A 23681-nucleotide genomic window follows, 5' to 3' on the forward strand; every position below is an offset into this window, starting at 1 on the left:
AACCGATTCATTCAAAAACACTGTATAGTATAGTACTACATTTGGTTTGAGTCGCTTCACCTCCATTCACAAATCCTCTCCCATAGCCTCATGGGATAGTAAGGCATCCATTGAATGTGCACTTCAGAATCACATGCTATGAAGTAGGGAAGTGTTCGATTTTGGACGCAGCGTTCAGGAACAAAACAAGAGACTATTTTCATGAGGGAGTCATTGAATCATTTAGCAAATCCATTCAAAATAATGTTTTATTCAAAAATGAAAGAAGTGACCGTCTATGAAATCATTCAGTGATTCATTAGCACAGCACAAAAACAGAAAGTATTGCGATATTGTGTGTAAAATGTAAACATTAAATGATTGATCTTTTCTATAAAAGCAACATTGATGTTTTCCCGTCTATTAAAGGGGTGATGAACTGAGAAATCAAATTTTCCTTGAGTTTTTGACATCTAAGAGGTCATCATATTGTAAGAATATCCTGTAAGATTAAGAACTGAAAACGTCCTTGTTAGTCCAATTAAAGCTTTTATTGACACCAGCCTCTGAAAACGACTCGTTTTTCAAAGTGGGGAACTATGACGTCAAAGAGGATAAAACACCACCCCCGCAGAAGAAGATCAACACCTACTTCAACACGGCCGGTTTAGCCCCGCCCACCGAAGAAGACAGTCGCTGCATATGCTTCCTCTAGTTTCCAATAGGACTGCATGGTTAAACTTTATTATTTTTTTTATAATTCAACTTTTTTATTGTTCAACAGTCAAAACATCAGAGTGCATCACATTATTCAGTAATCAGCTTTGCAATTACACACTCCGCCACTAGTCCCCATCAGTTAAACTTTATTTTTAATGACGTTCCAGCTGATGAGGGTAAAACATTGTCCGTTTGTTCGCTTCATTTCACTGAGGACTGTTTTGTAAACAAGAAACAGGTCGAGGCTGGATATGCAGGCCGATAAAGATTAAAAAACGATAATGTGCCGTCTATATTGGATCTGACAGGAATATTGTGCAACACACTGACTCTGGGTCGAACATGTATGGGCGAATCATTCCAGTTGCCATTTTACAACATTGGAAGTTTTCAAAACAATTTTCCCCCAAGTGCACCGACGAGTGAGTTGAAACTCATTATAATATGCAAAACTGTTATCCACTCACAGCAGTGGGCGTTTACTTCCAAGTCTTCAATGCGAGACGCCCATAAAAACCGAGCGTTTCTGAGCTGGGCTCAAAACTAGGGTAGAAGACAGCTTATTAGTTATTCATTTGGATTTTTTTGAATGTAAAAACCAAGCGAACAAAAATATAAAAAAATTTAAAATCCAGTTCATGACCCCTTTAAGATATAAAATATTCAGAAATACAGTGCTCTTGCTCATGTGATAATTCCTAATTTACAGGCAGATATTTATTACAGTAATAGATACTCGTTTCTGTCAATTTTTAGATTTTAGATTTCTTTTGCTGTCATCTGCTGCAAACTTAAAGCTATAGAGCTATAGATTATGACAAATATTTTTCTCTTTATGAGCTAACAGAGGCCCCACATTTCCCCACTTATCCCTAACAAAAATTCAGCTCTGAGAAATATTGTTTCGAGTCAAAATGACATGATAAAGAACCAAATTAATAGACGGCAAGAATTGAAATTCAGTCCATGTTATCCCTACACAAAACACTCCCATCTGTATTTGTGAAAGACGAGAGGAAATTAAATGCACTTTTAACAACCCTCTTTTATGAACTGAGCTTTACAACATTACCACCGAAAAGCCGTTTTCAAGGACAAGTGATTTCATGGCCTATGCAGCAAAAAATATAAAAATATTCCCAAATACCGCTGAGATGAACAGTGGAATACACGGGATAAAGAGGATAAAACGCTACAGTGTGGAAAAGTGCACGTAAGCATGGAGTCGCTCCTGAACGCCTTCATCTAAGACTGACACGCTGAACAATGGCTGGGGTTTTTCACAGTCCGCTGGCAGGACAGTTGGAGCCGTGCAGCGTTTCCAAAGAGCTGAAAACATGCTATAAATCTCAGTTTCTGCTGTTTTCTGGCACAGTGCACACACTCTCACGGCTCTCTGCTGGGTATACGCAACACAGGACGGATTTCCACACGCAGGCCAAAGACGCCTGTAATACCGTTAGCATTCCCATGCATCTCAGCTGCAGTTGCCCGGCTGGCGCGTGGGACTGTGATGATATCGCTGATAGATACAACGTGGCATTTACCTCCTTCACTAATAAGAAGAATGTGATGACAGGGTCAGTAGCAAGTGATGTGTCATATTAATCTACTCAGCAAAAAAAGGCCTTATTCATGTAAATGCCACAGTGTCGCAGTAGATTAAGGTCCAATGCTTCATTACAAAGACCTAAAACTGACTTTTTGCCCTCTACAAGGTCACACGTCTGCGAAACAAAGACACAGTGTGCGCACGTGCTTCACCAAACAGAGATGACAACAGACACGGTTCATTCCACTGCAGGAGGTGATGTGAATGTCACCACTAAAAATCCTTATTTAAAAAAGTATTTTAAAGGGATACTCCTCCAACCAAAAATGAAAATTCTGTCATCATTTACTCAACCTCAAGTTGTTGCAAACCTGTATGAGTTTCTTTCATCTGCTGACCACAAAGGAAGATATTTTGAAGAACGATTGAAACTTTGGCACCATTGACTTCCATAGTAGTATATCTTTTTTTCTACTATGGAAGTCAATGGTGCTAAACAACTGTTTGGTTCCAATTGTTCTTCAAAATATCTTCCTTTGTGTTCAGCAGAAGAAGAAAAAACTCATATAGGTTTGCAACAACTTGAGGGTGACTAAATGATGACAGAATTTTCCTTTTTCGGTGGAGTATCCCTTTAAGAAGAATCAAATTCCTCTGTTTTATCATTTAGGCTAAAAGTCACCATGAAACAAAATTTACAGTTGTTATTTTTTATGGAATATTGCAATATTTTGCACTTTATGACCCTTCCAAGTTTTCAAAATACATCTACTCAGCTATAACTAAAGAGATCATGATTCTCAAAACAACTTAAAGGGATAGTTTCAAAAATGAAAATTCTGTCAGTATTTACTCACCCTCATGTTGTTTCAACCCTCGTTCACCTTCTGAACACGAATTAAGATATTTTTGATTAAATCTGAGAGCTGGATCACTCCTCCATACTAGTCCATAGGTGTGACGATCAGCAGCCGTGGTGCCCTCGAGAGCCACTAGAGGGCACCCTCTCCCCATGTTTGTTTCCCCTTGGACTCTTTGTGTTTCATTATGTTCAGCTGTGTTTCATTATTGGTTATTAAGTTCCTTATTTAAGCCTGAGTTTTCCCTGTGTCCCTGGCGAAGTCTTGTTACACTGTAAGCGTGCAATTCCGAGCGTTATTCCCTGTTCTGTGTCTCCGTGTTTCCCTGGACTCTTGACCCTTGCCTGTTTCCTGGACTGTTCACGAACCTGTGCTGCCTGCCTCGACCATTGCCTGTTTTGACCACGAGTTTCTGGATTGCCCCTTTGTTTAAGTGTTTGCCAGTTTTCATGTCTGCCTGTTTTAATAAAGTGCTGCACTGCTGCAGAAATCCTTCACACGCCTCAGGTGAGCCATTAAACTTCTCGGGAAACGGCGTACTGGAATTACTGCATGCGGTACTCACACTGGGTTGCGGTGGAACAGGCGCAGCGGGGGTTTGGGCTTGATTAGCCGCTGTGCTTGAGCTCTGCGGAGACCATGATTGCACGGAGCTAGCTAGTTCCTCGAGGAGAGAAGTTAGTCTCGCCAGCTGAGAACTATGAGAGGCTAGCATTGAAGAGCGGGTCTTGACCACGGCGGATAGATGCAGAAAGATGCATCTCCTCTTCAAGTGAGCGCTGAATCTCCTCTTCAAGTGAGCGCTGCATCTCCTCTTCAAGTGAGCGCTGCATCTCCTCTTCAAGTGAGCGCTGAATCTCCTCTTCAAGTCAGCGCTGCATCTCCTCTTCAAGTGAGCGCTGCATCTCCTCTTCAAGTGAGCGCTGCATCTCCTCTTCAAGTGAGCGCTGCATCTCCAGTTCAAGTGAGTGAGTTGTCCAGCCAAGCGAGTGTGTCTAGCCCTGTGACGCGCCGCCGCAGGAGGAGAAGGAGGACTCGTTTGGTTCGCCAGGCCCCGGTGAGCGTGCCCAGACTTCGCCAAACGAGGATCCAGCAGACTTTCTGCATCTATCCGCCGTGGTCAAGACCCGCTCTTCAATGCTAGCCTCTCATAGTTCTCAGCTGGCGAGACTAACTTCTCTCCTCGAGGAACTAGCTAGCTCCGTGCAATCATGGTCTCCGCAGAGCTCAAGCACAGCGGCTAATCAAGCCCAAACCCCCGCTGCGCCTGTTCCACCGCAACCCAGTGTGAGTACCGCATGCAGTAATTCCAGTACGCCGTTTCCCGAGAAGTTTAATGGCTCACCTGAGGCGTGTGAAGGATTTCTGCAGCAGTGCAGCACTTTATTAAAACAGGCAGACATGAAAACTGGCAAACACTTAAACAAAGGGGCAATCCAGAAACTCGTGGTCAAAACAGGCAATGGTCGAGGCAGGCAGCACAGGTTCGTGAACAGTCCAGGAAACAGGCAAGGGTCAAGAGTCCAGGGAAACACGGAGACACAGAACAGGGAATAACGCTCGGAATTGCACGCTTACAGTGTAACAAGACTTCGCCAGGGACACAGGGAAAACTCAGGCTTAAATAAGGAACTTAATAACCAATAATGAAACACAGCTGAACATAATGAAACACAAAGAGTCCAAGGGGAAACAAACATGGGGAGAGGGTGCCCTCTAGTGGCTCTCGAGGGCACCACGGCTGCTGATCGTCACATAACCCCCCCTCTAAGGAGCGGCTTCCAGACGCTCCTAAGAGCTCCGGGGGGAGGTCAACGGGGGCTGGGATGGAGGGCCAGGCCCATGGAGAGGCAGGAGGCCAGGCACATGGAGAGGCCTGGGACCGTGGAGCGTGGGTGACCAGGAAGGAGCAGGACGTGATGGCGGCCAGGGCCGAGCAGACACAGGCGAGGTCCATGACAGCCTCGCCTCCATGGCCCTCACGGACTCAGAGGTCCATGTCAGGATCACCTCCATGGCCCCCACAGAGTACCTACTGCCCCCCCCCAAAAAATACTTGGGGAAATTCCCGGGAGGAACCTCTGGGTGGTGAACGGGTACAGGAAAGGCCTCCCGGAGCTTGAAGGGTGCAGGCAGAGCGAGGCGCAGAGGCGGGGCCGGCAGAGCGAGGCGCAGAGGCGGGGCCGGCAGAGCGAGGCGCAGAGGCGGGGCCGGCAGAGCGAGGCGCAGAGGCGGGGCCGGCAGAGCGAGGCGCAGAGGCGGGGCCGGCAGGGCGAGGCGCAGAGGCGGGGCCGGCAGGGCGAGGCGCAGAGGCGGGGCCGGCAGGGCGAGGCGCAGAGGCGGGGCCGGCAGGGCGAGAAGTCGGACTCGTTTGGTTCGCCAGGCCCCGGTGAGCGTGCCCAGACTTCGCCAAACGAGGATCCAGCAGACTTTCTGCATCTATCCGCCGTGGTCAAGACCCGCTCTTCAATGCTAGCCTCTCATAGTTCTCAGCTGGCGAGACTAACTTCTCTCCTCGAGGAACTAGCTAGCTCCGTGCAATCATGGTCTCCGCAGAGCTCAAGCACAGCGGCTAATCAAGCCCAAACCCCCGCTGCGCCTGTTCCACCGCAACCCAGTGTGAGTACCGCATGCAGTAATTCCAGTACGCCGTTTCCCGAGAAGTTTAATGGCTCACCTGAGGCGTGTGAAGGATTTCTGCAGCAGTGCAGCACTTTATTAAAACAGGCAGACATGAAAACTGGCAAACACTTAAACAAAGGGGCAATCCAGAAACTCGTGGTCAAAACAGGCAATGGTCGAGGCAGGCAGCACAGGTTCGTGAACAGTCCAGGAAACAGGCAAGGGTCAAGAGTCCAGGGAAACACGGAGACACAGAACAGGGAATAACGCTCGGAATTGCACGCTTACAGTGTAACAAGACTTCGCCAGGGACACAGGGAAAACTCAGGCTTAAATAAGGAACTTAATAACCAATAATGAAACACAGCTGAACATAATGAAACACAAAGAGTCCAAGGGGAAACAAACATGGGGAGAGGGTGCCCTCTAGTGGCTCTCGAGGGCACCACGGCTGCTGATCGTCACAATAGGCTTCTTGAGGGATTCAAACTTGACGGCCTCGGAAAGTTATTAAAGACACTGTTAAAATAGTCAGAGTGTCTACAGTGGCTCAATCTTAAGTTTATCAAATGACGAGAACACTTCTTGTGCGAAAAAAACTAACAAACAAAAATAACGACTTTATTTCAACTATTCATTTCCTTCTCTCTTGGCGATTTGTTGTTGTACGTCACACGCATCACACACATGACCAACGTCGGCCAAAAGTGAGCCTACGTGTGATGTTTAACTGACTAGAGGCCCAAAGAGAAGGAAATTAATAGGTGAAATAAAGTCGTTATTTATGTTTCGTTATTGTTCTCGTCGCTTGATAAAGTTAAAATTGAGCCACTGTAGTCACTTGGACTATTTTTACGATGTCTTTTTGAAGCCGTCAAGTTTCAATCCCTCAAGAAGCCTATGGACTAGTATGGAGGAGTGATCCAGCTGTCAGATTTAATCAAAAATATCTTAATTTGTGTTCCGAAGATGAACAAAGGTCTTATGGGGTTGGAACAACATGAGGCTGAGTAAATACTGGCAGAATTTTCATTTTTGGGTGAACTATCCCTTTAAGCACCTTACTTTCAAAAAGATGATTTGCTCTATTTTGATGACTAACGTATTAATATCTTAACTAGAAACTTTTAACCCAGGATTTCTGTTATAATTTGAATATTTGTAAAAGAAATAACCATACCGTGAGGTTGAAAAGATATTTGTGAAGCTGTTTTATACCTCTACATGACAACTGCTCTCTCTGAATCAGCGGGTCAATAGACACAGGCTATTGTAATATCACACGTGGGTGTTCGAATCGAGATCGCAATCATTTAACAATTAATTGTTTATATATATATATATATATATATATAGCAAACTGATTCAAACCAGCAACCATAAGTGTTGTTGAATGTGTGTGTTACCACATTTACAGCTATTACAAAGCATATTTCTGTTGAAGTCATTTATTTACTTCCAAACTCAGGTGTGTATGTTATAAGAGCGTTCCCCAGAACTTAACAGGAAGTAGCGCTCCTCAAGCACTCATCTGTCCTCAGGGATTCATCATCCACCGCACGAGAGGTACATCTGTGTTTTATCTGAACCCTTTTCAAACACAACCAGAGCCCGAAGAGAGCAAGAAGCATGTGATCTGTAAACTAATTACAGCAGGTGGCAGATCCAGCATCATTCATCACTAAACAACTGCATTTGGGAGAAAAACAAATCACCCCCAAACTTTTAGAAAGACGGATCTATTTGCGAACACTTTGGTTGATTTAGATGACAAGAGATTTATAAAATTGTTAACAAATGCACGGGACAGTTGAACAGAAATGCCACAGACTTCCTGTGGTATGTTTCATGTGTCTGGAGCAGGATTCAGCTGTGTTTGTCAGCGAGATGCCCAGTGTTGGTCTGTTCTCATTATCGCTGATGAATGTCTTTGAAAACCTCTACTCAGCGAGCGAGGTCATTTGGGTGCCATCATGAAAGCCAAAGAAAGAATGTATTGCAAAAACAGACATGGTAAAAAAAAAAGGTTTCTCCTTACCTGGGATGACTTCAAATAGGAACTTTCCACTTTCCTCCCCATTGCTGGGATGTTCGGTGACTCTGTTGCCAGGTAGGGAAATGGAGCCCTAGAGGAACCAAAAAGCCAAAAAATAAAAATAAATAGGCCTAGTCAGACACAAACTGCTGAAGAAAGCAAGACGGAAATCACAGTAAGGAAAAAGCTCAGATGCATTGGAGAAAAGAATTGTTGGAAAAAAATAAAAATAAAAAGTTAAATGTTAAATGTGAAAAAAACGTATTATTTATTTATATATTTTGATTAAGATTTCAATTGAGATTTAATTTATAGAATTAAAAACTAATAATATTAAATACACTTTGGTTTAATTTATATTAAAATTATACAAAATAATAAATCGAATATAACAAAACATAAATAATAAAAAAAACATAAATAATTATAAAAAGTTAACTTAATTTAGTTTAATTTTTTATAAAATATAAAATATTTTTTGTTATATTTGATTTATTATTTTGATATAATTTTGATCCATATTAGATCAAAAATAAAAATATTATATATATATATATATATATATATATATTCATACATACATACATACATACAAACATATACATACATGTGTGTGTGTGTGTTGGGCATCTGAAGGCAGAAATCAGCAGTGCTGACAGTTCAGAGGTTACAGATGGACCCCTTGGGGGTCTGTATAATAGAGCGCAGGCGGCATTAAAGTCGACAAAGCTCTTGCCATTATGTAGAAATCGGATCCTAAGCAGCACTGCGACTGCTGTGGCATTATAGATCAGTGTTTGACATGCTGGATGAACTGGTGCTTTAAATAGACCCAACATCAGCGCACCACAAGGGCCATGTTACCACCACCAGAGCATTTCCCCCATTGCTCTCAGCCTGTCGGTCTCTTTATCCTTATGAATTCTCGCCCTCCTCTAGTGATGATTTCTTCTCTATTGGTTTGTATTTCTCTGTCTGTCATTTTTTTCTTATTATTACCATACTATCATGCAATATGTGTCATGTGCACAGAATGAAAACATTCTGTATATTGTACCTCATCATCTACAATACTATGTTTCAACATGACAGTATGATGTGATCGTACTTGTAGTCAAAGCTTTAACAGACATAGCCGAATCGTTGTCATGTAGGGATAAGATCGAATAGGTGTTTGAAAAGAGATCGCAATATTTTAAAGATTATATCGTACAGCTCGAGTGAAGATTGCTTTAAGTTCACATAAATTAAACGTTTTTATACTCTTAAAGCCTATTAAATGTTACAAAGTGTAGCTTTCAATTATACTGTTATGTTGAATGGCTATAATTACTCCTTTCATCCCCAGAAACTGAGAAAAATCTTGATTAATTGTGACTACAGAAAAATGTGATATATTGCAATATATATATATATATATATATATTAGAGCTGTCAATTGCAATAATCGCAATATATATATATATTATTTTCCAGATAATATTTACACACATTTTTTTTACATGTATATATATATATATATATATATATATATATACATATATATATATATATAAAACTAAACGACACATCACTTCATTTGTGCCGAGGAGCATTCAACTACTTAACGAATCATCCATGGGCACATAGATTGATTTTGAATGTGCATTATTGAATATATATCTATTTATTGATTCTTTTAAGCTGCGGAATATTTTAGAGTTGTCAAATTGATATATTCCATGTCACTTTTGTCTTTATTCTTCTTTATTTATGTTTATTTTATGTTTTTTGTGGTTATGTTTATTATGGTTCCCATGAGTGTAAAACAAATTCCCCTTTGGGGCAATAAAGGTTTCATTCATTCATTCATATATATATATATATATATATATATATATATATATATATATATATATATTTTTATTATTTTCCAGATAATACTTACACACATTTTTTTTTTTTACATTTTTTTTAATTTTTAGAGTAAAATTTGTTTTTACAGATGAAAAAAATTGCTGTCTATATTTTAAGAAGGGGTCTCACACAAGGGGATCAGCATATTGGGGCATTATTATTATTTTGTACCTTAAATAAGGGTCTAACCGCTTGAAGGGAATTTCCCACTATTTTACCGCCAGGTGTGTAACTTCATCCTGCTATTTAAATTACAGAATCGAGATACAAATGACTGACAGTCACAGACGGCACAATGAACGCCATTAACACAACATGTGTTGAGCAATGTTTTCATATAGATTTTAATAGTAGCATTACAGTACGCGCTAGCAAACTGGGGTTATTTACGGTATGCAGGGAAACAACTGCAGAGGTCTAAAGTAGTCACCTTTGAGGGAGAGTATTTCATATATGTGCTATAGTGGGGCTTAAAAGGCACATTTTCATTGGGAGAGAGAGAGCTCAGTTACTTCCTCATCAAATATCAGTGCATATGTTCCATATCCAGTATCTCGACATGCTTGGAAACACTGAAAACATTTAGGATGCAGAGATTTAAGAAGAAGAATACTTGACATAGCGGCTGATACATTATTTAAATCTCTCCACTAGAGCTTTGGTTACATGATATTATCAGAAAGAATCTTAATGAAATTGTAATATTAATCAAATTGAAATAAGAAAATGCAAGAGTGCTAAATAGATCACAAGCAATAGTTAAGACATTTATGTTACACAAACATTATATTTCCAATAAATGCTGTTCTTAGTTTGGATTTTTCTATTCAAAGAATCCTGAATAAAGTATCACAGTTTCCAAAACAGAATAAACAGCAAATCAGCATATCAGAATGATTTCTGAAGGATCATGTGACGCCTAGGAGTGGAGTAATAATGCTGAAAATTCAGCGTTGCGTTGCAGAAATAAGTGTTCAAAAAAGAAGACAGTTATTTTAAATTGTAATACTATATCAAAATGTTACTGTTTTTACCGTTTATCAAACATATGCCGCCTTGATAAGCATAAGAGACTTTTGAATGGCAGTGTATGTCTAACTTCCTGGCGGTAAATATAAGCGATATAGTGAGGTCTGACTTAATAACGAGTTTGGGTTTTCATAACGAAATCACAAACATGCAGCAGTGTCCATAAATGTCACAAGCCAGTTGTTGTTTTCTAGACTTCGTGGAATCTTTCCCAGACAGCAAACTGACATTGAATCAACGTGGAAACGACTTCTCTCATGACATTGAAACAACGTTGATTTGCTCATCGAATTAACGTTGAACCAACGTCAGACGCGGCATTCTTCAAAGCTAAATGAAATCGAAAATTGGTTTGCTTTCATAACGTTGAAACAACGCGTTGATTTTAAGTTGATTTTCCGTTAGTTTTGAAAGAATGACGCATCTGACGTTGGTTCAGCGTTAATTCGATGAGCAAAACAATGTCAGATCAACGTTGTTTCGATGTCATATTTCCACGTTGATTCAATGTCAGTTTGCTATCTGGGTTGAGCCATTAGGATCGGTTTACTATGATACTCAGTAAAGTCCTTATAAAAAAAATACTTGGTCTAGATTGTAGGGTTCCTGGATGTAAGTGGTGCCTGTCATGGTAATACGAGCGAAAGAAGTAAAAAGCAGCCACATATGACGATCATTACACAATGACCTCTTCCCCTGGGGTTTTAAAGTCTCTCTGCATGTGGTGCAGAGACTTGCCTCTGTTAAAACATCATAAACCTTTACGAGATCTATAAGCAGGATCCTGCTGACAGTGCGTTCAAGTTGAACTCAAACTTCTTAAGCGACGGAAACTCTACCTGCCGGAACATTGGTGGGGCTCGTGAAGATAGCACAAATTTCAACCCACAATGAAGCAGGTCACCAGTTTGATGTGGGCAGCAGTTCCTGTTTTAGAACCGGAAGGCTTGAGGGTGGGTTGCTAAAGACATGGGCCCTTCAATTAAAGGCGTTTTTGTTGCCCCCAGAGGCATTCCATGTGGAAAAACATGGAAAGACACATCATCAAAAGGACGGGAACAAAACCCGACCCATTCCAGAGCAGAGGAACCATGCGTCTCCTTGTCACACTTCCTTGCTGACTCTACACTCACATCAAGAGATGTGAAAGAATTTGTATTTGCCTCGGTGAACCACAACAATGATCATGATATGTGGAGTATGTCCCAAAGCATGCTGGGATTACTCAAGCATGCCAACTTTCATATATAACCTACATTTTAAGTGTACTTTTCTGATCTGCATTTGGCCATTTAAAAAAAAAAAAAAACGTCCATAGTAAGAACACATTTTTCCATTCCACTTTGCTACTTTGGTACCGCTTCCTTTTACAGTAGAGTACTTACAGTGTACTTGCCTAGAAAGTACTGGCTAAGATAAGGTGAGAACATGGAACAGGGGTAGGTTCAGGGTTAGTACTAGTTATTACCCAGTAATTGTAGTTACTAAAATAAGTATAGTATTTACATGGGTAACTGGACTGTAAAAGGAAGCGTTACCGCTACTTTTCCATTGTTTTTCCTATGTAAACCCACGCTAGACAGATGTCTTTAACCCTTGCGTCTTTTGTAGCGTCTCACACGTGACATGTTGTCCTAAAAATGCCACACTCAAGTTAAAATAAGTTGACAACACTGTCTCAGCTCGTGTCTCTGCCCGCCTTTCAGACATCTCTGCTTAGATGAAGGATCATCATCTGCAGCTCAACCTTGCGAAGACAGAGCTCCTTGTAATCTCTGCAAACCCATCCAAAACACTAACAACATCCAGGACATTAAAGGGATACTCCACTTTTTTTGGAAATAGGCTCCTTTTACCACTCCCCCAGAGTTAAACAGTTGAATTTTACCGTTTTCGAATGCATTCAGACGATTTTCGGATATTTAGAAGAATATCAGTAACCAGGCAGTTTCTGGTCTCATTGACTTCCATAGTTTATTTTTGTTTTCCTACTATGGAAGTCAATGAGACCAGAAACTGCCTGTTTACTGATATTCTTCTAAATATCAGAAAATCGTCTGAATGCATTCAAAAACGGTAACACTCAACTGTTTAACTCTGGGGGAGTGGTAAAAGGAGCCTATTTCCAAAAAAAGTGGAGTTCCCTTTAAGGAACCTGGGGATAGTGTTTGACGAACATTTGAGCTTTTCCACCTACATCTCAACAACGCCCCGGTCATGCAGATTTGCGCGCTGCAGCATAAGGATAACCAGACCCTTCCAGTAAGAATACACAAAACAGCTACTTGTCCAAGCGCTTGTAATTTCAAGACTGGACTACTGCAAATGCTCTACTAGTGGGACTTCCGACCAGCATGATTGAGCCTCTGCAGACGACCCAGAATGCAGCAGCTTGTCAAGTCTTCTCTTAAAGGGATAGTTCACTTTAAAATTAATTTTTGATATGTTTTCGCTTACCTCAAGGGGATCCAAGATGTATGTGTCTTTGTTTCCACAGCATTTTCAATTTTGACATTTTTTGGTCAAACCGTTGTTGTCTGTCAGTCATACACTGGAGGTGAAGGGGGTCCTCATTCGGTTCACCTCAAAGAGCATGCACAGAGAAGTCAAAATTAAACATGATTTAATGACTCATAAATGTAAGTACACATTGATGGCCTAAGACACGGAACGAGCGGTTTGTGTGAGAAAACGAACAGTATTTATATCGTTTTACCTCTTGTAATCATAGCCATGACAAAATGATCTGACGGCACGGTCGCTTCGGTCTGCGCATGCGCTGGAAGTGATCCCTTGCGTGCCTACGTCACTCTTTGTTTATACAGAGATTTTGGAAGTTTTACCTTTCACTAAACATATTTAGATATACGGGAAACGGCAATGGAAGACGATTTCGGTATATCTAAATATGTTTAGTAAAAGTTAAAACTTCCGAAATCTCTGTGTAAATATTGAGTGACGTCACACGCAAGCGATCACTTCCGGCGTAACACTGAACTGATTCAGTTCGGTTCAGTTGGACATTGCACAACTGATTCAGATCACTTGGATTACACAAGGTAAAAACGATATAAATACTGTTCGCTTTCTCACAAAAACCGCTCGTTTCGTGTCTTAGGCCATCAGTGTGTACTTACATTTACGAGTAATTAAATCATGTTTAATTTTGACTTCTCTGTGCATGCTTTTTGGTGGACCCCCTTAGCCTCCAGTGTATGACTAATAGACAACAACGGTTTGACTGAAAAATGTCAAAATTGAAAATACTGTGGAAACAAAGACACCTACATCTTGGATGCCCTTGAGGTAAGCTAAAACATATCAAAAATTTATTTAAAAGTGAACTATCCCTTTAAGGGAACCCAAGTCACTCCACTGGCTCACAGTTGTGGCTAGAATCAAGTTTAAAGTTCTAACACTGGCTTTCAGGCTCCCCTTTACCTCAACCCACAACTACAAATGTGTGCTCCCTCCCACCAGCTCAGGTAACTGAATCAGCGGCATCTTCTTGTTCCCTCACAACAAGGCAAAAAGTCACTCTCTAAAACCTTTACTCTCTGGTGGAATGAGTTGCCAACCTCCACCCGAACTACCGAGAACATCACATCTTTTAAGAAACAGTTGAACACGCACCACTTCCTCAAGCACTTAATGATCTCACACTCTTAAACGCAATGCACCCCTTGGGTTCCCATGGTCATTGCTTTGGGGCAGCAGTTCATCTCCCAGTAAGGTGTTGCACCTCGCTGACCTCTGGAGTCCTGGCGGTTTTATTGCGCCCTCATTAACACCTCAAGCCAGGCCTCAACTCTTCATAGTTTGACACAACCAACCAGAAATATACAGCAAAGATAGATCAAAGAGACTACCATGGGCCTTCGGGATGATCTGGACAACACAGGAATGGAAACTGTGGGAAGAGGAAATTACAGTAGATATTGGGCCCATCACCCCAGAAAGCTGACCTATGTTGAGCAGGGGCAGAGGTTAGCTTAATATCATCTCAGGAATTTCCCTCTCTACTTGAGAAAAAAATAAAGAAGCAAAAAAATGATTTGTTTTGTCACTAGTGTTTATCTTTAATTAGATTTCAGTCCCCTTGATGCCGAAACGAAGTTAGATTCTCAGAAACTTGCCTACACGGAGCCAGCGGGTATGTGGGAATCCCCCACAGAGACGCAAAAATCCAGTCCCAGATCGGATCAGAGGAGCTGCTTCATTTGTTTATCAACCAATGGAGATTGATGGTGGAGGACCAAAGGGAACAGGGGAATATAAAACAAGCTACAATCCTGTACTTAGGTCTGAAACTCCTTAACGGTCCCATGGAATTAATTAAGGGAAAGCCATTTGCTCTGGAATGGTCCTATTAGGTGCACATTTGAACACTTAACCTTGACTTTTCCTCAGAGGGTTGCCCTCATGTCTTGCTCATTAGTGGCCCCTGTAAAATACAGTGCATTAATATTTTGTTTCTAAAAAGAGATTCCAATTTTTGTACCTTTTTATGGAAAACAAAACATTATTATTATTATTTGATTACTTTAGCCTGAGGTTATGCTAGATTTTTTTTGTAATACAGATGCTTTTTGCCCCTAACATAGTTTGCATGTAATATTCATATATAGATAGTCTACACAGATGTAATGTTTATAATAAGTAACTTTATATTACATGAGAAGTGTTTGTCCATCCATCAGCACTTCTCTCAAGCATGTTTTTCTACCGATGCTGACCGAACTCCTACTAAAAAAGCTACTGCAACTGATGAATCTACAGTACCACGCTATATTCGATTACAGAACAAATTACTTTGCCAGTTCTTTTAGTGAATCAATAACATACAGCACAACAGCATGATTCTGCACAAATAGCTCATGAACCGTCTCTCTTTTTAGTGAATGAACAACATACAGTGCAACAGTGTAGTATGATTTTGAACGAATTGCTCTTATAAAGTGGCTCTTTTTAGTGAATCAAAAACATATAATCCAACCAGTTTAGTACGATTCTCAACAAATGACTCTAATGAGCCGGTTCTTTGTAGTGAATCAAAAACATAAAGTGCGACCATGTGTAGTAGCCTATGATTCCCGAACAAATTAAAAAATATGCAGCAGAAAAATGTAGAATGATTCTGAATGTATGACTCTTATGAACTGGTTCTTTTAAGAGAATGAAAAACACACAGCGCCACAATGTAGTACGATTCCAAATAAATGACTCTCATGAACCAGTTCTCAGACTTCCAAAAAATTTGCAGATTACCACTGACAACTTTCAGTTCAGATATTTACCACTTAAACCCTTAAACTCCTAAAAATAAAATCTACCACAAAGTAGCCGCAGGTAAACATCATTACCCTCACTGCAGTTTGTGGTTGTTGTCTAACAGAAAGCAGGTGGGAAATTACCTAGTTTGCCAGGAGTTTAAATGAAAAACTAATTCTGAAATGGACAGCATCCATCTCGCCATTTTGATTGGTCACAAGTGAGTTGCCAAATGTGTTTCTCTGTTTGCTGAAATTCTTTCTGTGCCACTGAGGAGAGCTGAGGAGACCAAACCTAATTACTGGCAGTAATATTATAAATGCCCACAATGACAGACCTGATAAAATCAGGTTTGGCGTCTGGTGTACCTGTAGATAGGGGGGTCTGCCCACAACCAGACTGCTGGAGTTCAGAAATGTGATTAACCTCAACTTTCCATTACCTACATCCAGACCAATGTTCCCCTGTGAGATGCTCTATATACAGTATCTGAAAACAGAGAAATATAGGCCACATGGTCTGTGTATATAAGTGTGTGAAAATGTGTCTTCCTGTGTTTAAAAAAAAAAAAATCATGTTTTGAAAGAAGTCTCTTACGCTCATCAAGGCTGCATTCATTTAATCAAAAACCCAATATTATGAAATATTAAAAAATGAAATATTATTACAATTTGAAACAACTGTTTTCTATTTGAAAATATTTTAAAATGTAATTTATACCTGTGATGCAAAGCTGAATTTTTCAGCATCATTACTCCAGTCTTCAGTGTCATCCTTCAGAAATCATTCTGATATGCTGATTTGCTGCTCAAGAAACATTTCTTATTATGTCTTATCATTATAAACCATAATACATTTTGTTTCAGGATTCTTTGATGAACAGAAAGCTTAAAAGAGCATTTGTTTGAAATAGAAATATTTTGTAACAATGTAACTCATAGGCCTGATCTTTATAAACGTCTTTACTGTCACTTTTGATCAATTGTAATACATTCTTCCTGAATAAAAAATTGTCTTTATTGTAAAAAAAAAACAACAACAAAAAAACATCTTACTAGTGTAGTGTATATATTTATATGGCACTCAACTCTCACATCATTTGCTACCTAAATATGAAATCAGCCTCTAATTGATAGATTAGCTAATATTGAGTTTTGGAAAATGAAGTGTTATGGTGCTTTAAAATTACTCACTTTTGTTTTCAAGAGCAAATCTATTTAATAATTTCCAGCATCAGTTTATAGAGTGCACATTAGTGTAGTCCACTAATAAAACCTTACTTGCTATATCTATTCATTTAGCAAATGCCTTGAAATAAATGTAAATGTAGCCAATAAGCTGGTGTTATTAGAGCACGCTAAATGTATGTCCTGTAAACTGTCTGTATTGACCGTACTTAAATGTGGCTTAAATGAAACTTTTCGGAAAAGTTCTGATGGAAGATGTTTTGTATCTTACACATGAATCAGCTGAAGTGTGTGATTTCCTCAATGTTAAAATACTTCAGTTTAATAAACACATAGCTGCCTATTATTATTTGAACAAACACATAAACCAGGGTACCAGCCTCCAAAACAAAAGAGACTTGTTATTTATTGGATCCAAAAATCAAAATGACTCAACCTCATTTTTTTACATATATTTCAGAACTCTAATTTCAAACAGTGATTTCACCAATGCAAAATGTCAAATTGCCAGCAAGCCTAGCATACAAATGACTAATCATGAATAATATGAGAGACATAAGAGGCCATATGAATCAATCTAAATTCCCTTTTGCTGCAGGTTTGCGCTTTGGTGAGAAAAAACCTGTGTTCACAACCTGGACTTGCATGAGTCAGAGGGACTAATGCAACACACACGCACCATCTCAGAGCAGTGGTCTTTCATCTTCATGTTTATTGTTTTGTTGTGTTCAGTTAGGAGGAACAAATTCACTCTGAGCAAAAATCCTCTCTAGTTTAAAACTATCTTTTCATAGCTCTGAGGCAAAAGCCGCCGTTTGTGCAACATTGTACAACAATATCCCTCAGGGTTAAACAGATTGGCTACCTTCACCTATTCCTTTCAGACTCTGTTCCAAACATAGTGGGCTGTCATGTCAAAACAAGCCAACCAAAACAACCACATACAGTTCTTCACAAGAAACTCAACTAACTCTCACCTTGAGTTTCTGTCATCAAGTATTCATGTCGTTTGAAACCCATAAGAGTTTCGGTCACCTTCAAAAACAAAATTGTTTTCTCTAATTTTATTTCAGCTAAAGGGGCAATATGTATGAATTTTCATATATGAATTGCTTTGTACTGGCAATGTGTGAACAGCTTGTAAAAAAACAGGACCTTCCCCTTCCCCTTTTGCGTGCACTATTCTGTACTGTAACGTCAATGTGTCATGCAAAGAAAAGGGATTGATTCATAGTCTCACATAGTCTGATCTATATAGTCTATATAGTCACAAGTGGATTTTGTGAACGCAAGTGTTATTGAGAGGAACGCATGCAGCACATATTTACATATTCATCTAAACGTCGCTCTCAGCGGCGTGGACGGCGTCAGGATGTTTATTAACAGTATATCGCTGCAAGGGTATTTCCAACTTTTTACTTCTAAGCAAAGAAAGAAAAATAACTTTAGGGTAAGTATATCGGAGCACTGAATCATGTTCAGTCTCTTGTACACTGTAAAAAATATTTTCAAGATTTGTTATCACAACATATTTCAACTTTAAAATAATTTATTTAGTTGAGATAACTTATTATTTTGAGTTTCTGATGATGAAATTAATCTCCTTCATTGTATTAACTCACTTTTTCCAGTTCAATGAACTTAAAATTTTAAGGCAACCCACTTACTTTTTTAAGTTAAACCAACAATGTTTTTTTTTTACAGTGTTGTAATCACAAAATTTTTTCTTTTGTCAAATCAACTTAAATAATTTATTTAGTTCAGATAACATATAATTTTGAGTTTCTGATGATTAAATCATTGCCCTTCATTGTATTAACTCACTTTTTCCAGTTCAATGAACTTAAAATTTTAAGGCAACCAGGTTGCTTACTTTTTTAAGTTAAACCATCAATATTTTTTTACAGTGATACGTTACACGCACACAAGTGCGAGCATAAGAAACAAGTTGATACCTGCAATTCACTTAATGGCCACATTTGTCGCTAATAACAAGAGTTTATGAATACTACATATAGCCCCTTTAACATTTATTTTATTTAAAGTATTAGTTCACCCAAAAATGAAAATGATCCCCTAATTTACTCACCATTAAGCCATCCTAAGTGTATATGAATTTCTTCTTTCAGCAAACACAATTTATATGAGTTATATTAAAAAATATCCTGGCTCTTCCCAGCTTTATAATGGGAGTGAATGGTACCATTAACTTTGAAGTCCAAAAAAGCGCATCCATTCATCATAAATTAAGAAATAAATTCATATTTATAACTTTATAAACTAGGCATCCTAGGTCATATACACATAGGATGGCTTGAGAGTGAGTAAATTATGGGATAATAGTTCACTGTACATAATAGTAAACTCCAAACATGTTTGTCAGCTTCCAATACACCTGAAAAAGAGGAAGAGAGTCCATTTCCTGCAGCAGTTGTGCAGTGTTGTTCTTCAATTACTCATCAGTGAGAAGCATTGAGCAGCTTAGGGAAGCTGTGTGTTTGTACTCTTGCTTGACATTCTGATATGATTTGTCCTGGGAAAAGCAAACTCATTGGAGATCATTCGATTGTGATGTAGAGTAGTTTCTAATCACATTAGTCACTAAGTGCCTTCTAAGGCCAATTAGCCATCTTAGCTTACAGATAAAATGCAAATGATCTAAGAAGGACGAAAAATGCAATGAAGATAATTACTTTGTGCAGAGCTTAATGCCGGAGCTCCGGATGCTAATTGCTTCTAATATTGGCGTTCCACCATTGTTTGCTACCACTAATATGATCTAAGAACCTTAAATAAGAAGGGAAGTAAACTCTCTCAAAGTTGTTCTAAGTTAGAAAAGTAAAGTGAACTGAAAAAGCCCCCTGACTCTTAAAGTCGGCATGAAACACAAGCTGTGATTCGCCATTGTGACGTATATCCGAGTGAAATGGGTTCCTGAACAAATAAAAGGAAGGCAGGAATTGATTTTGTACATGGGGAAACTGATGAATTGATTGGATGGTTGTGATTTGGACAAGTTTCCTTGCCCTCACACCAGTAAACGCAGGGGGGTTACTGCAATGTTCCATAAAAATAAAAAAATGTCAATTTTTAATTGTTTTGGTAACTTTAAAGGGGATCAAGTAACTATTAAACAAGCATCTCCTACCAAAACTTAAAAAACACGTTCAACTTTGTAGCTGTCATGAACTTTATAGCTCATGTCTTGTTTTCTGTTGACTGTGCACTAGAATTAACTCTCAAATGTGCAGATCATTCTTTGAGTTCCTCTCGTTTATCATGCAAAACTACACTTCAGTTTCCTAAAAAGAACAACACCAACATTTTCAGATGTCAGTTCATATCACAACATTTCAGATCAATGTCTGCACGAATTATCTCCCGCACACAATATATGGGTGCATTTTTCTGCAGCTGAAATATTGCTTTGTAACAAACTTTTGCGTTTACTGTTCATTTATGGTCTAATCAGATGAGACTCATTAAACAGGGATATTATTTAATGGTGACAATACACCTTGCAGTAAAATTATAGTGCCACACATTTTGTTCGGTGGAGGATGGATGGCAACAAAAAAAAAATGTAGGGAGAGCGAGCACAGAGGACATAAAAAAAGATTACAGAAATAAGACATAAAAGTTAGAGCCAGAACCTCAGTCTGCTCAGAATACTAATTACTGTTTTATCTAACTTTTCAGAGAGAGAAAGAGAGAGAGAGAGAGAGAGAGAGAGAGAGAGAGAGAGAGAGAGAGAGAGAGAGAGAGAGAGAGAGAGAGAGAGAGAGAGAGAGACTGGACTGAAATCCAGGACTGTTCTTAACTACAGCTGATATTGTGGATAATGAGAGATCACCTGTCACAATTCCACTGCACATTACAAAGGAGAATAAAAGGAAAGACAGAGAGATATTTGCATAAACCTTCTATCTGTCTGGATGTCTCCTACTTGGCAAAGTTTTGACACATATCCAAGGTCACAGAACAAGAAAGTGTTTCAGAGTGTGTTCACACTTGGTTTGATTCAGTTAAAGCTGCTGTCCGTAACTTTTTTAAGTTATAAATAATCCAAAATAATTATTAAAAAAAAAAAACATATTCTGCCAGTGGTCAAAACTATCTGCTTGCCATAGACAGCTAGATTCAAAACAGTTAGCTTGTAATGATGATTTTAATTCCAGTGGTACTGAGTGGTTTCCACGGGCATGTCTTGCGTCATTACGTCACACCCGTAAACACAAAGAAGGAGTTTCGGCTAGCCGGCTATACTGTATAGATGTATAGGCTTTTCTCGCAGGCTCGCAGCACTTGACATAATTAAACTTATGGCATCCAGAAAGATCCAAACAACAATCATCAGTGTCAACTGGAGATTCAGCAGTTATAAAACCCAAAAGACTTTGTATTTAAGGTGTTTAGAGAAAGAGAAAGAAACCGTCTCATGCGAACACAAGGATTTAAACATCGGCGGGGCTTTTGAAAAGTGTGTGAACTCCGTGTTTTGAAGGGGTTCAAAACGGAAGAAGAGACTGCTTTTTTCTGCTGAACAAGTAAGACATTTCAATAGTTCAATCGTGTAACAGTACGTTTTCTTAATTCACACAGTTATGGAGTTTCCTTTGTTTTGCCTTTCTCGTTTTGCTATTATGGAGAATATGAGGTCTGAACTACATGTCACCATAAAACACATTCAATTTAACATTAGTCACGCAATGCTGATGTTGTTAACATGAACAATTTGAGAACAAAGTAGGCTATAATTTGCACGGTTGCTGTAAATCGCGTTGATTAACTCTAACGACGCTTATCATGTCGAATGCTTTTCCCCCTTAGTTGATCAGAACGAAATGGATGTTACTTACTTGTTCAGAAGACATTTTCCGGTGAATATTCTTATGTTGTTCAAACTTTCAAAAAGTAAATCTGTGATTCTGTATGACAGTATCCACACAGCGCGGTGATTGACAGCAGCACTCGCATCAAAACACTGTGTTCTTCCGCGCTAGCTGTTTCATGCCAATTTACAACCCACGTAAAGATGATAATTCCGCGAATAAATCCAATTGCAGATTTCGAACAGAGATGGCGACAAAGAAGATAAGCTACGGACTGCAGCTTTAAACTTTTACTTTCCTGAACTTCAGCCAGCTCCTTGTTTCCTGTCTGCCATTATTGGACAAATTGATTAATTCAGGTGTGCCTGACCTCAGTAGTCACGGCAACAATAATCAGACACACCTGAATTAATCAAGTTTGCCCAATAATGGCAGACAGGAAACAAGGCGCTGGCTGAAGTTCAGCTGTGTACAAAGCCAATTCACTTTAAAGCTGCAGTCCGTAGCTTATCCTCTTTGTCGCCATTGGGGCAATTGCTCTGTTAGTACTGATCATTTGAATAAATGGTGCGCACCAAACACGCTTCCAAATAAAATGCTTCGACTGAAATATGAACGCAAGATGGACCAAAGACAAAGACATTCTGCCTTAAAATGGCCTGAAAAAGGGGAAGTTTAAAAGTGAAGTAAAAGTGCTGATCAACTCTTAAATTTAAAGGCGTCATAATATTGATTAGCAAAATAAATAATTACCCATATGCACATAAAAAACCCCTATAGAGTAGATCACAAGTAGATCAGCACTATTTTTCTAAGAAAGCAAATTCCTTTATGATTATGCTCAAAGTTAATGGCCTGTATCCTGTATGAATTAGTATTTCAGGTGTCTATATCCTCCTTTTATACCCGTGATTAATTTTAGCTGACACTGCCTGTTCTCTTTAAAAATCCCTTGTGAACAGATTATCGTCTCCATTGTTTTTCATCCTGCTTTGTAAGTATAACCCCTGACTTCATTTAGTGAGCACTGAAAGATGCTTCGCTCCCTAGACAACCTCTGATGTCTCTAAGTACAGTGGAACAGGAAGAACAAGAGGAAACAGTGGCTCAGCAGGTCATTTAGGACACATCGGTGAATAAGCTCATGAAGACAGATGCTGCTGCGCATATAATCAGGGATTTGATTACACATTACAGTCATGCAAGGACAAATAAAATAAAATAAATACCAGATATGCCACAAAATTCAAAACGTTTTCATGAAATATATTTGTTTGCAAAAACTGAAAGATAAATTAAATGTTTTTGCCAGATAATGTGAGTAAAGAAGATTACTAATATTTTTTGTAATATTTGCCACAAAATTTTCTTGACTAAGGCAAAAAAAAGTCATGAAAAAGTATTTCCTTTTTATGAAATTCTTCTAATTTAATGGTCTGTGTATATCAGATACAAATCCCCCCCATAAAAATAGATTTAAAAATAACTTGCCACAAACTTTTTTTAAATATAAAATAAAAACAAATTTCAAACATTAAAAGAAATAAAATAACGTTGCATGAAATATATTTGTGCAAGAACTGATAGAAAAGAAAAGATAAAGATTTTTGTTTTTCATATAATATAAATATAAACAGTAGAGTGAAGAAGACTACTGATTAAAATAAAACAGCAAGCATTAAATATTAGAATTAACTA

At 39.0% G+C, this 23681-nt stretch overlaps 1 protein-coding gene across 2 annotated transcripts in view; it reads right to left on the reverse strand.

Annotated features, from left to right (window-relative positions):
* The window catches only part of arhgap24 (Rho GTPase activating protein 24), a 133447-nt gene that overhangs the window by 78914 nt on the left and 30852 nt on the right, over window positions 1–23681 (reverse strand). For both annotated transcript variants that reach the window (XM_089124034.1, XM_089124033.1), the window contains exon 3: window positions 7772–7859. In XM_089124034.1, coding sequence (XP_088980160.1) covers window positions 7772–7859 — 88 coding nt within the window. The remainder of the gene's footprint in view (window positions 1–7771; window positions 7860–23681) is intronic.

This window comes from Pimephales promelas, chromosome 19 (assembly GCF_988280905.1).
Source record: "Pimephales promelas chromosome 19, fPimPro1.hap1.1, whole genome shotgun sequence".
In the NCBI taxonomy this organism is placed as follows: Eukaryota; Metazoa; Chordata; class Actinopteri; order Cypriniformes; family Leuciscidae; genus Pimephales; species Pimephales promelas.